The sequence below is a fragment of the Sesamum indicum genome, linkage group LG2 (assembly GCF_026168435.1).
Source record: "Sesamum indicum cultivar Baizhima isolate 11 linkage group LG2, ASM2616843v1, whole genome shotgun sequence".
Classification (NCBI taxonomy): Eukaryota; Viridiplantae; Streptophyta; class Magnoliopsida; order Lamiales; family Pedaliaceae; genus Sesamum; species Sesamum indicum.
In genome coordinates, this window is record NC_142658.1 from 14,786,480 (window position 1) to 14,798,392 (window position 11,913).

The window sequence follows — 11,913 nt, forward strand, 5'->3', positions numbered from 1 at the left end:
ATATATATGAATTAAAACTGCTATCGAAAAATTGTGTAGGGGTAAAATTATCCGAAATTGGTTCAAAGAACCAAAATTAATCAATTTTGAAAGTTATCGAACTAAAACTAAAATAGATAAATTTAAAGGACTAAACAATAATTTTTTCTTATAAAAAGTATATGGATTATATGTATAATATTTATACTAATATCCAAAAAATTCCCTCTCAATTACAAACGATGATTTAATGAAACAGTGATACTAATTTTTAAATATAATAAGTATAATTCTAACTAGATAATTTTAAAAATTAATTATAATTATTCTTTTTAAAGAAAAGGTGTCTCTAAGTCGTATCAATTCTTTTATTATGTTGATAATATTTTATACTAATTCTTTTAATCTCATTTTTTTAAATATAATTTATTAATTTATATTTTTTTATTTATATTTATAATATATTTTAAAATTTTAAAAATTATTTATTTTACACACGTAAAAATAAGATGGACCGATGGTTAAAAAAGAAAAATCAATACTGGTTGAACTTGAGGTACACACACAGAGAGCATAAAGAGATAGGATGGGGCTATAAAGCATCTAGTGGAGCTTGAAACAACAATCCAATCCCAAGAACACCATAGAATTGCATTTGTGCTGTCTTGTTTGTTATCTCTTTCATCCAAATGTGAAGCCCAGTTTCAATCTTTCAGAATTTCAGAGAATTCTTTCCCATTCAGCCATGGAAGGAACCCTTTTTCCCAACAGGCCAACACTCCCAGTTCCACCAACAAAACCAGCCTTCAACCCAAGTCACCAGCGCCTCAAGTTCAACACATCCACTCTCCCTCTCCCTCCTTTGCAACAGCAGCAACAATCTTCCAATTCCTCGCACACTTTTCCCCTTGATTCCCTCCTTCAGCACCTCCTCCATATTTCTTCTCCTGTCAAGTCGTCTTTGACTTCTTCCCACATAGGACCTTCCCATAATCATGATTCTTTGTCCGCCCATTTCAGGAAAGATGATGGGAGTTCTGTTGCAACCCAAAGAATTGGTGAGAACTCTGTGAAAGATGAGGCGTCGCTTGATTTTCTTCCTTTGAAATGTAAGTTCTTGCTTAACTCGATTTTGGGACAGCCCATTTCTAGTTTGCGGTCGTTCTTCGATTCTGCTAGGTTTGAGTTGCTTGAAGAAGTCGATTTGATTAGTCTGTTGAAAGGTTTGGATGTTTCTGGAAATAGTGACAAGGCGATTTTGTTGTTTGAATGGGTTGTTCTCAATTTGGATGTGTCTAATAGTGATAAATTAGATAATCAGATTATTGAGTTGATGGTCAAGATTCTTGGTAGGGAGTCTCAGCATTCAGTTACTTCGAAATTATTTGATGTGATCCCTGTTAAGGAGTTTGCACTGGATGTTCGAGCATGGACTACAATTTTACATGCATATTCACGCAGTGGGAAGTATGAAAAGGCAATAGCATTGTTTGACTTTATGAAATGCAGAGGATCATGCCCGACTTTGGTTACTTACAATGTGATGTTGGATGTTTATGGGAAAAAGGGTCGGTCTTGGGATAAAATTTTACAACTTTTGGACGAGATGAGGAGCGTGGGGCTTGAATTCGATGAATTCACTTGTAGCACTGTGATATCGGCATGTGGGAGAGAAGGGTTGTTGGAGGAAGCTAAGAGTTTCTTTGATGGACTTAAGTTAAATGGTTATGTACCAGGAACAGTCACTTATAATGCTTTACTTCAAGTCTATGGGAAGGCGGGGATTTACAATGAGGCCTTGAGTGTTTTGAAAGAGATGGAGGAAAAAAATTGCCCTCCTGACTCGGTAACTTATAATGAACTTGTGGCTGCATATGTAAGGGCAGGCTTCCTTGAGGAAGGAGCAGCATTGATTGGCACTATGACACAAAAGGGTATAATGCCAAATGCTGTCACTTATACCACTGTGATTGATGCCTATGGCAAAGCTGGGAAGGAGGACAAAGCTTTGAGTCTGCTCGAACAGATGAAGAAATCAGGTTGTGTTCCTAATGTGTGTACCTATAATTCTATCCTTGGGATGCTGGGAAAGAAGTCACGCATAGAAGAGATGATGAAGATTATCTCTGATATGAAATCCAATGGGTGCACACCCAATCGTGTCACTTGGAACACCATGCTTGCAATGTGTGGTAACAGAGGGATGCACAAGTATGTGAACCGAGTTTTCCATGAGATGAAGAACTGTGGTTTTGAACCTGATCGAGATACTTTTAATACTTTGATAAGTGCATATGGTAGGTGTGGGTCCCAAATCAATGCTGGAAAGATGCATGATGAGATGATTAAAGCAGGATTTTCACCATGTATCACAACCTATAATTCGTTTCTAAATGCATTGGCTCGTAGAGGGGATTGGAGAGCTGCAGAATCTGTTATTTTAGACATGAGAAATAAGGGTTTCAAGCCAAATGAGACCACATACTCATTGATGCTTCATAGCTACTCAAAAGGAGGAAATATCAGAGGCGTTGAAAGGATTGCTAAAGAAATTTATGACGGTCAAATATTTCCTAGTTGGATGCTTTTGAGAACTCTGATTCTAGCAAATTTCAAGTGCAGATCTCTCAGGGGTATGGAGAGAGCATTTCAAGAATTCCTCAAGAATGGTTATAAACCTGATTTGGTGTTGATAAATTCCATGCTTTCAATTTTTGCTAGGAACAAGATGTATGAACGTGCTCACGAGATGCTACATTTTATTCGAGAGTGTGGGTTGCAGCCTGATCTTGTCACCTACAATAGCTTGATGGATATGTATGCCAGGGCTGGTGAATGCTGGAAAGCACAAGAAGTTCTCAATGGATTGGTACAAGGTGGTGGGAGGCCGGATCTCGTCTCTTATAACACTGTCATTAAAGCGTTCTGCAGGCAAGGCCTTATGCAGGAGGCTATGAGGATTTTCACAGAGATGACAAATAGGGGAATAAGACCTTGCATAGTTACCTATAATACATTCATCGCTGGCTTCTCAGGACGTGGGTTTTTCCAGGAAGTAGATGAAGTGATCAGTTACATGATTCAGCATAACTGCAGACCAAATGAGCTAACATACAACACTGTCGTAGATGGCTATTGTAAGGCAAAAAGGTATAAAGATGCTATGGATTTTGTGTCCACAATCAAGGAAAAGGACATCACATACAGTGAGCAAGCCTTGCAACGGCTTGTATATAGAGTCAGGGAAAATATGGAATCATGAGTTCGCTGAACTCATCCTCAGCAGAACATTACACTATGATTCAGACCCATGGCTGACAGCAAAATCACGGTAGCTGCCAGTTTTTGGTCTGACAGATTTTTGGGAACCGAATGTTCTTCTATAGTAGTGGAGAGTCATGGCAATGTATTGTCAGCGGCGTCTTTCTATCTTCTGAAGCTTCTCATACAACAAAGAAAAGTGCGCATCTCTACCTCTCTTGTTCAGTCTTGTCCTCAGTACTTACACAAAAGCAACATCTGAGCAGTTCAGTTTTCTCTTCTCCCTTTCCTTACCTCTTTGTAATCTATTGTGACTTCTGCAGTGATCTGTAGTATATGAGATCATTGTCATACGTAAAGCATATTCTTTTGTTGTTTCACATCTGTCCATGAGCTCTATGTACCATGCAAATATTGATGCCCGCATGTTACAACACCACTGGCCGTCAGAAAAAGGTAGAAAAAACAACCAAGAAGTACCTATTCTCTTTCACATGAGCCCTTGAAGGAAAAGGCTCGGATGAGAATACATGTCTATTATTGAGTCCACCTAAGTACCAATTTTGGGAACACAGCTCCAAAGTCCCCCTGAACTATGTAATATGGCTTGTGTCGATAACGGCCCTTGATGTATCAGTAATAGATGTCTGAGCGATATTGGTGACGGTGTATGTACACTGGCCAAATCCAACTCGGCCTCATACTTCCATTATTTCACATGAGATGGTAAGTTTGAAGGTGGCAGAAGCCCATCTAAAGTAGATCAACTGGTTTTCCCAGGAATTGGGGCGAACCGCGCCCTTTAGGCCAAATTAGGCCGCTCCATTAAACTCAAAAGAGACGAGCAAACCAGGCAGTAAAAGTCTAAACTGCATACAGGAGGTTTGACCTGTGATCTATCGATATACAAGATCCTCTAGCATTTAACACATCAAGGAACAGTACTAAATTCAAAGAACTGCACATTGGATTTTTTTTATTTGCAATCCATAGCGTATATAGAGACTTACGGTTGCCAATTCCTGCATAGATGGGGCTCTCAGAGAGTATTTATTAGGAGATACAGAAAAATGGTTTTTTCATTAAGTCGAACAACAACTGAATCAACAAGTAGAACAAGAAAATATGATCATGGACACAACCAGTAACAGCGGCCAAACCATAGAAGTGCAGAATAAGCAACAGTCTGACAGGTCGGATGAATTATTGACATATAAAGAAAAAACCACAAACATAAATCATACATACACCCCAATATATTTTTCCTTCTATCTTGTTGCTGTGTTCCTCTCAAGCTTCATCTTACAGAACCTGAAGCACAACACCATATACATGAGTAAGCTAAAACTAAATATATTATGCCCTATGTTTCTACCGAGTACTAGCAGCCTAGAGAGAACTAACAACGGGCAGCATTTTCTCGGAAATTTCATACAAAACTCACAAAATTAAACTGAGAGCAGGCATTAGCTCAAATGCTCCAAGGAGCATTACAAGAAACAAATTCAAGAACAGCACGGTCAAGCATTTCCAAAATGCAGAAATAATCTCTACAAACTGGTTGCTTAGAACAGGTATCACGTTCTTGAAACCAAAAAGAATTTTTTTTCTGTGAAGTAGCCTGACAAATTTCGTGTTACTCGTCATTATATGACGGAGCTTGCTAGCGATAGCTCATGAAGCTCACTCAGCATCCACTCCTCCCCAGTTTGACCTCCAAGAACTATAGCTCTGGTCCCTCCAACAACGCATGTGCTATGACCCCATGCAAATCTAGGAGGCCGCCCAGGTACATTCAGAATCCTCCATGTTGGCTTCTCTTCAGTTGGATCAAGAATGTAAAGCTGGGAAGCAGAGTGAAGACCAGCCACAGAACCACCAAAAACAAGGATTCTACCACCAGGAAGACTCACTGCCACATGATCTAGCCGAGGAGGAGGTGCTATGCCTCCAGGATTTCCAGCACCGGGCATCCCACTCCCTGTAACACATCTCCAACCTGGCTCTTCCTCGCTCAAATCCATAGTGAACACATCACTTGATCGAAACCGTAGAGGACCACTCTTGGCAAGACCTCCAAACATCAAGATTTTCCGTCCACCATAAACAGACAAAGTGTGGCCCAAACGTGAAGGTGGAGTCCATGCTACAGGTATCTCCCGCCATACAGGTTTCTCCATCGACAGATCAAGCAAGAAGGTATCACTCAAAAGCACTCCAGAATCTGCACAACCACCAGAGACTATTAGCTTAGTCCCATCAAGGGTACAGGAGCTATGCCAAGATCGAGGAAGTGGTGGAGCCAAGCTAGAGATTTCACGCCAAGTAGGATGTTTGGCATCCAAGTCCAACACAAAGACATCATTAAGTAACCCTTGCCTTCCACAACCGCCAAACAGGACAAGATTAGAACCATTCACACAAGAAAGTGTGTGGCCCCAGCGCCCAGGAGGTGGAGAGCTCACTTTGACATGTTGCCATTCTGGATTTGTGGAGTTCAGGTCCAACACGAATGTATCGTTCATGGGTTGCATGTTAACACCCTCTCCACCAAAAAGAACCACACGGTTGCCAACAGCACAAGCACTAAAGTTGCAACGAGACGGTTCAACTGCACCTCCAACAGTGAGTTTTCTCCACGCTGCTGCTTCAAGAGTGGTTAGTTCCCTTGCCAATCTACCCCATCCCAACCTTTTAGCACCGGGCACAGTCTCTAGCACTCTAGTTGTTTCACTACCCCATGCATTCTGGCAGACCATTCGCCAAAGATCTTCGTTCTTTGTTAGTTCATATAGCCTCCGACAAACAGAGCCAACAGAAGCAATATCCCTTGGAGTCAATCGTGAAAGGATCTTCAGAGCAAGTACTTCATCACTTAACTGCATTATTCCACAAACCCCACGGCCGATATTCCGACTCCCATCTGAAACCACTCCAGAAAGAGAAATATTAAATCTAAACCTATCAGATGCTCTTGCAGGTTCCTTGGCCAATGATCCTGGAAGTGGGCCCAGGTCAAGAGTTACTTCAGTAAAGACCTGTATGCCAATTATATGTGTTATTGTTTCATCATCACCGTATATCGGGGTCATGCGAAGCCTATTCATCAGTGGAGATCCATCTTTTCTAAAATTTAACAATTCTCCTTCAAATTCAATCCCTTCCTCAAGACATCTTCTAATTTCAGCAACCACTGTGGGGTTCACAAGAGGATGTCTTCTTTTGGCAAATGGGCCCCTGCATTGCAAGAAGCGGCTGCAGCAATTTCGAAATAATCAAGGCTTCAGTAGGCTATCGCTCATATCACAAACATAAAAACACAGACAATGTATTTAGCAACTTCAAAAAGGACGGCTCAAAAGAGTTAAGAAAACTGGTAGCAACTCATAAAAGAGATGAGGTAAGGTCGATAACTTAATTCGGTCAAATGGTTATTATATCTTCTGTTTACAAATTAAAAATCAAAAAAATCATGAATAAAGTCAGTAATAAGCATATAGTAGCCACCTACATACAGCAATGTCAAGTACATCGAATACCAAGAATACAGTAAAATTCCTACACTTGTGCCAAACATAAAAATCTCACCATTCAAACCAAAAAAATTAGGTAAATTATCAACTTCCAAAGTCACTTTCAAGTTTCCCCTTCCCCTTCCAGCATCACTAGGTGCGTAGGATCAAATTATTACTGTCTTCTTATTATTTATTATCATTCTTTACCTTTTAGTATTGGTGGTTGAGGAGAGTAATATAACATAACAACTAGCAAATGAGTCACAGCACTGACATAGATGAGCAAAGGCCATATTCTTTGTTCAGGACATGATTAGTGATAACATCCATGGACTTCTATCTAAAAGCATAACGTGATATAGATCATAACAGAAGAACAATAGAAAGATGGATAAATCATATTATGCAGAACTTTTCAAGTCAGTGCTTCACGGGCCAATTAACACTCCGAAATAAAACGAGAACACAAACTTCGCAAACAGGAACCCCTTTCCACACATTAGTTGAAACATTTCACTAACTCCACTTAAAAAAAAAATTATACCTCTGGAACAAAGTGGTTGAGATATCAGGATTATTACCAAGTGAAGATAAGAAACAAACAAATGCAAGACTAACACAGCAATATTTCCACCAGAAGTTGCTGGTGAGAAGACCAAAAGCTTCTATTTAAAGCCAAAGATACTTTTACCAAAAAACAGTCAGGTGAAACAATGTTAAACCGAACCTAATCTAAGTTAGGAAAGTTATACCATCCTTGAGTAGCGCAATTAAACTAAAAAGGTAAGCTAAAATTTGCAGATCTTACAGAATACCATACAGCTAATGCATCCGTTGACCAAATATCTTGACCAACATTTGCAGGCATTGCCTTACGAAAAGGAAGTTGCTAAGAAGTTTAAGAAATAAAATGTTGCTTCACTGCAAGAGGCATTCGGCAAAAACATCATCTACCATCAACTCAATCTAGTTTCTACTCTCTTCAGAAACTTGGTCAGAAACATTTAGATACCAATAAATCCATTCAATAGAATAGGTAATTACTCCCCAAGGACCCGAACCCAGTTCTACACTTCTACAACAGTTATTTTTATTAGTCTAGAAATTCCTTATTATGATCACTGAAGTCCCTAGATTCCTATGTTCCTCCTATTCCAGCAGCAATAGATCTATATTTAATAAGTGCCGCGTTAACTAAGTCAACTAAGCTAATAATCGAATAGAATGATGTAAAGTGTAATACAAACAAGGATTTGCAGTGTTTCTGACTTCTTGCCCAAAGTCAAAAGAATCCATTACTAAGGTTCTTGGAAAGCTTTTAACAAAGAAATCAACAGATCACATTCAAAGGTCTATCACCACTTTCAACCTTGTGAAAACTACAAATGACACAAGAACCAGATACCAGCATTTGACGCATGTGTTGAAAAGCTTCTCAAAATTTCTTGGTGTTCATCACAGGCATAAAAAAGATTGACAGAGCTTTAAATAATGAACTAGCATAATAGATAATCAACAGAAACTGGTGCCACCAAAAGTAATAATATCTCAAAATAACAAATCCAACCCTCAAGTCTGTTTATGACTTTATGTTGTCCAAAAACAAATAATAGCTGCTGTCCAGTCCCTCTCACCAAAACCATTTTGGAAGCAAATTCTCAATCTAAATATTTATCCAGAACAGCTAATAAAGTATCTTTTTTTTCCCCTGTGTCAAGCATGTCAGCATTAGGATATGATACAGTCAGGTTTTCCCATTTCCAACAGACTATCATGCTTGAAAATTTCAGTGTGTCATATGCTATAAAGGCAGCCACAAACCACCATACATCAGGCTCGACCACTCTGGCCAACACTTATTCTAATTTTCCAATTATTGACTCAGAATCCAGATCAAAGTTATCGACTGAAAGTGAAGAACAAAATACCAGAGTCAAAGAGATATATTCAGTAAAACACAAATAAACTTAACTTACACATGCTACGAAAGCAACAGGCTGGATTCCATATTGGACACTTCATGTTCACATGCCAACAACCCCCCCCCCCAGCCCGAGAAAAAAATGGGCATAGTCAAGTGGAAGGATACACAGAACCAAAAGGGTGTGTTAAAGCAGCAGACAATAAGTGCAATGCAGGGCAGCTGACAACCTAGGTTGATGACATAATGAGAAAAGCATGCCCAAACTATCATAATCTGAGAGAGAGAATATTCTTCAAAAATGGAAAAGGTAGAAAACCTCGAGAAGAAAATAGCACAAGCTGATAGGAAAAATGAGAGAAGGGAATTAGTTTTCAAAGATTATTTATAATTCTAACGCTTCTTTCTCCTCTTTTCAAATCTTTGGGCAAATAATTTAGTGTCAACTGAACATTTCCAACAGAGCATGCCCAAACTATCATAATCTGAGAGAGAGGTAACTTTGAAAAGGAGAGAATATTCTTCAAAGATGGAAAAGGTAGAAAACCTCAGAGGAAAATAGCACGAGCTGATAGGAAAAATGAGAGAAAGGATGTTTTCAGACATTATTATAATTCTCAAGCTTCTTTCTCCGCCTTTTTCCAAATCTTGTGGCAAATAATTTAGTGTCAACTGAACATTTCCAACTTAAAACAAATCCTAATTCCCAGGTAATCATCGATTTCTGCTTCACTCAACGCCTGTCCTAAACCAGTTCATACCTAATCCACTTTAGCCAAACCCCTCTATTTGGGTTAAAGTCCAATTTTTTTATTTGATGCCCGCCACTCTTTGCAATTTTACTTCTTACCTTAAATATGTATAAATAATTGTTCTTCTCCCTGGATTAAAAGGAACAAAGAAACATTGCATAGACACTAGATTTTGAAAGCTCTTCACTCAAAGTCCAAAACATTACCAATCCTTCGAAACACGCAAAGCTTCATTTGCAGCCTATTTGGGCCATTCCAAGAAGTCTCCATATTTTCTGTCATTGTCACCCACAAAAGATACCAATATAGAAAATTTGCAGCTGACATTACAAAAGATATAGATGTTCACTACAGAAGGTCAGACGCAACACATCGTAACTGATTAGCACAGATGAGGTTCACCTCTCTTTCTTCTGGTCACAGCAGTTCCTAAGCCTAAGGTTGTAGGCAGAGAATCCTCCCAAAGCTAGAGGTTAAAGCTCAAAAGATACTCCAGTTTAGCACTCATCTGTGAAACCAGGTACTGGGTATATCTTATGTTTCTAACTTCATTTGGCCATTTCAACTGTCAAATTGTCATCAGACTCCATCTAATGTTTTAAATCTGAACTCTGATTGATATCTCACCTAAGTTCTGTAACTAGGAAAATCCAATTGGCACATAAAGACCACAAATATCACTTAAAACTTAATATACAGTTAACATAACATAACAAAGTAAAATTACATAAACCAGGTCGCATTTTGTGCCAAAAAAATAACCATGTCTCAGTAAACTCAAAAACCACCTGTTCGACATAAATAAAATTATAAATGAACTTATAATGTATCCTGTGGGCAGTTCAACTTTCAGAATATAATTCAAAATGTTGCAGTACAACTTTCTTCCAGTGAGATATGACATTCACAATAAGTTATGCTGAATGTCAACTTGTTTAATACTTAATACAGTCACAACCAGACTACCAAGTTTTCAAACACTGATCTATCCTTGTTCCAAGTCAGGTAACTAAGACATAAAAATCAAAAGTTCATGCCTTCCTAAAAGTCCTAAGCCCATCACACATTCTTCATGTGGGACAAACCCTGATGCACTTGAAAATTTTTCTATACCATATACCAAGATAGTTGAGAGTAACAAAATTCATGCATCCATTACATATATTGCAACAGATCCGGGTCTACTGTCACGGGTCACCTCCAGAAAATAGCACATCTTTTATACCCAAGAACAGTAACATGAACAAAAAGTCATGTCATGTCGGATGTTGTTTTTAAACCAAATAAAGGAGGAGATTCAATATTAACTGTTTTTGTCCTCCAGTTATCATCTAATGTGACATTCAATACTTTTGTTTACCATGCCACCAAATCTTTAGAAACAATAGGGCAAAGGTTCAAATGTCTAAAACTGAGACGAAACAAATGTTTTCTACCGACTAATGCCACCAATAATAGAACAAAGATTACAAATCCCAAAGACCACTAAGTGCAATGCATAAATTATAACAACACACAACGTTGAACCTAGCACTGCCACTTTCTCATACTTTTTTTCGTCAACTAATGAGAACAGAAAAATTGCAACATCAATTACCTCCTGCTCTAGCCCACCCAATGTCTGTCTCATTTGTTATAAACCGTCACCATTATGTAAATGGTCCCGAGGTATTCTGTTCGTCCTCATTATTATCTGACTCAAAATTAACATCCGTTTCCGTACATCTCCACACAGATGAAAAATGAACAATTACCGATGAATTTTCATAAAGCATTTTATCCAATCATAAAACGCAAAGAGAAGTCAAGACGGAGAGTGGGAGGGAGGCAGTGGAGAGGTTCAAGAAAACACTAACCAGTTACGACCTAGAACCTCCTCAGCGCGGTACCCGGTAACCATCTCAAATACCGAATTAACGTAAATAAGGGGATTGTCAGGCTCCAAAGCATCCGTCACAACAAACCCACAAGGCGAGGGTTGCAGAAGCCTATCCACAGGAAACGGCAGCCCACCTCCGCCTCTCTTCCTCAACATAAACCCTAACCCTTCTCCACTCTCCTCTTCCACCTCCTCCTCCTCCTCCTCATCACCGCTGAGATCAGACTCCGAGTTACTATCCCACTCCATCACACCTCACCCAATCACACGACACCTTCTCCAATCACCCCATACTAACTCTGACCGAACAGATAACAACCAAACAAAAACCAAAAAAACACCACAAAACCACCAACTGGGCTTTAGATGGGTTTTAGGGTTCAAGAATTTGGGGAAGCCTCACTGCGCTTGCAAAAATGGGTTGGAGGAGATATTGGGTTTTAGCAAGAAAGATATAGATTAGTAATCTAGAGAGAGAAACTACGGCGAGCAACAGAGCAGCTTGAGGTAGAAAAGATCTGCGAGAAGTGTGTGCGAAGTTGTAGTAGTACTAGTTTTGGGTTAGGCAAATGGAGATACGAGGGAGATAATGCTACAGCTGGCTTT

General features: G+C 39.1%; 2 protein-coding genes across 2 annotated transcripts; one reads left to right on the plus strand and one right to left on the minus strand.

Moving 5' to 3' along the window:
• Positions 1-540: 540 nt before the first annotated feature.
• Positions 541-3,620, plus strand: LOC105155710 (Tetratricopeptide repeat (TPR)-like superfamily protein). The gene has a single exon (XM_011071632.3). The coding sequence runs from the start codon at positions 725-727 to the stop codon at positions 3,239-3,241; it is 2,517 nt and encodes an 838-aa protein (XP_011069934.1). The 5' UTR covers positions 541-724; the 3' UTR covers positions 3,242-3,620.
• Positions 3,621-4,427: 807 nt separating this feature from the next.
• On the minus strand, positions 4,428-11,913 carry LOC105155711 (adagio protein 1). Its single transcript, XM_011071633.3, has 2 exons — positions 11,285-11,913; positions 4,428-6,495 (listed from the first exon to the last, which is right to left on the minus strand). Exons 1-2 carry the CDS (start codon positions 11,554-11,556, stop codon positions 4,887-4,889), a joined length of 1,881 nt encoding a protein of 626 aa, XP_011069935.1. The 5' UTR covers positions 11,557-11,913; the 3' UTR covers positions 4,428-4,886.

Excerpts from the sequence above, each read along its gene's own strand:
- LOC105155710 (XM_011071632.3), top strand. The coding sequence starts at position 725 with ATGGAAGGAACCCTTTTTCCCAACAGGCCAACACTCCCAGTTCCACCA.
- LOC105155711 (XM_011071633.3), bottom strand. The coding sequence starts at position 11,556 with ATGGAGTGGGATAGTAACTCGGAGTCTGATCTCAGCGGTGATGAGGAG. Across the intron at positions 6,496-11,284 it reads GAGGTTCTAGGTCGTAACTG|CCGCTTCTTGCAATGCAGGG; the intron begins GTTAGTGTTTTC and ends AAATTGCTGCAG.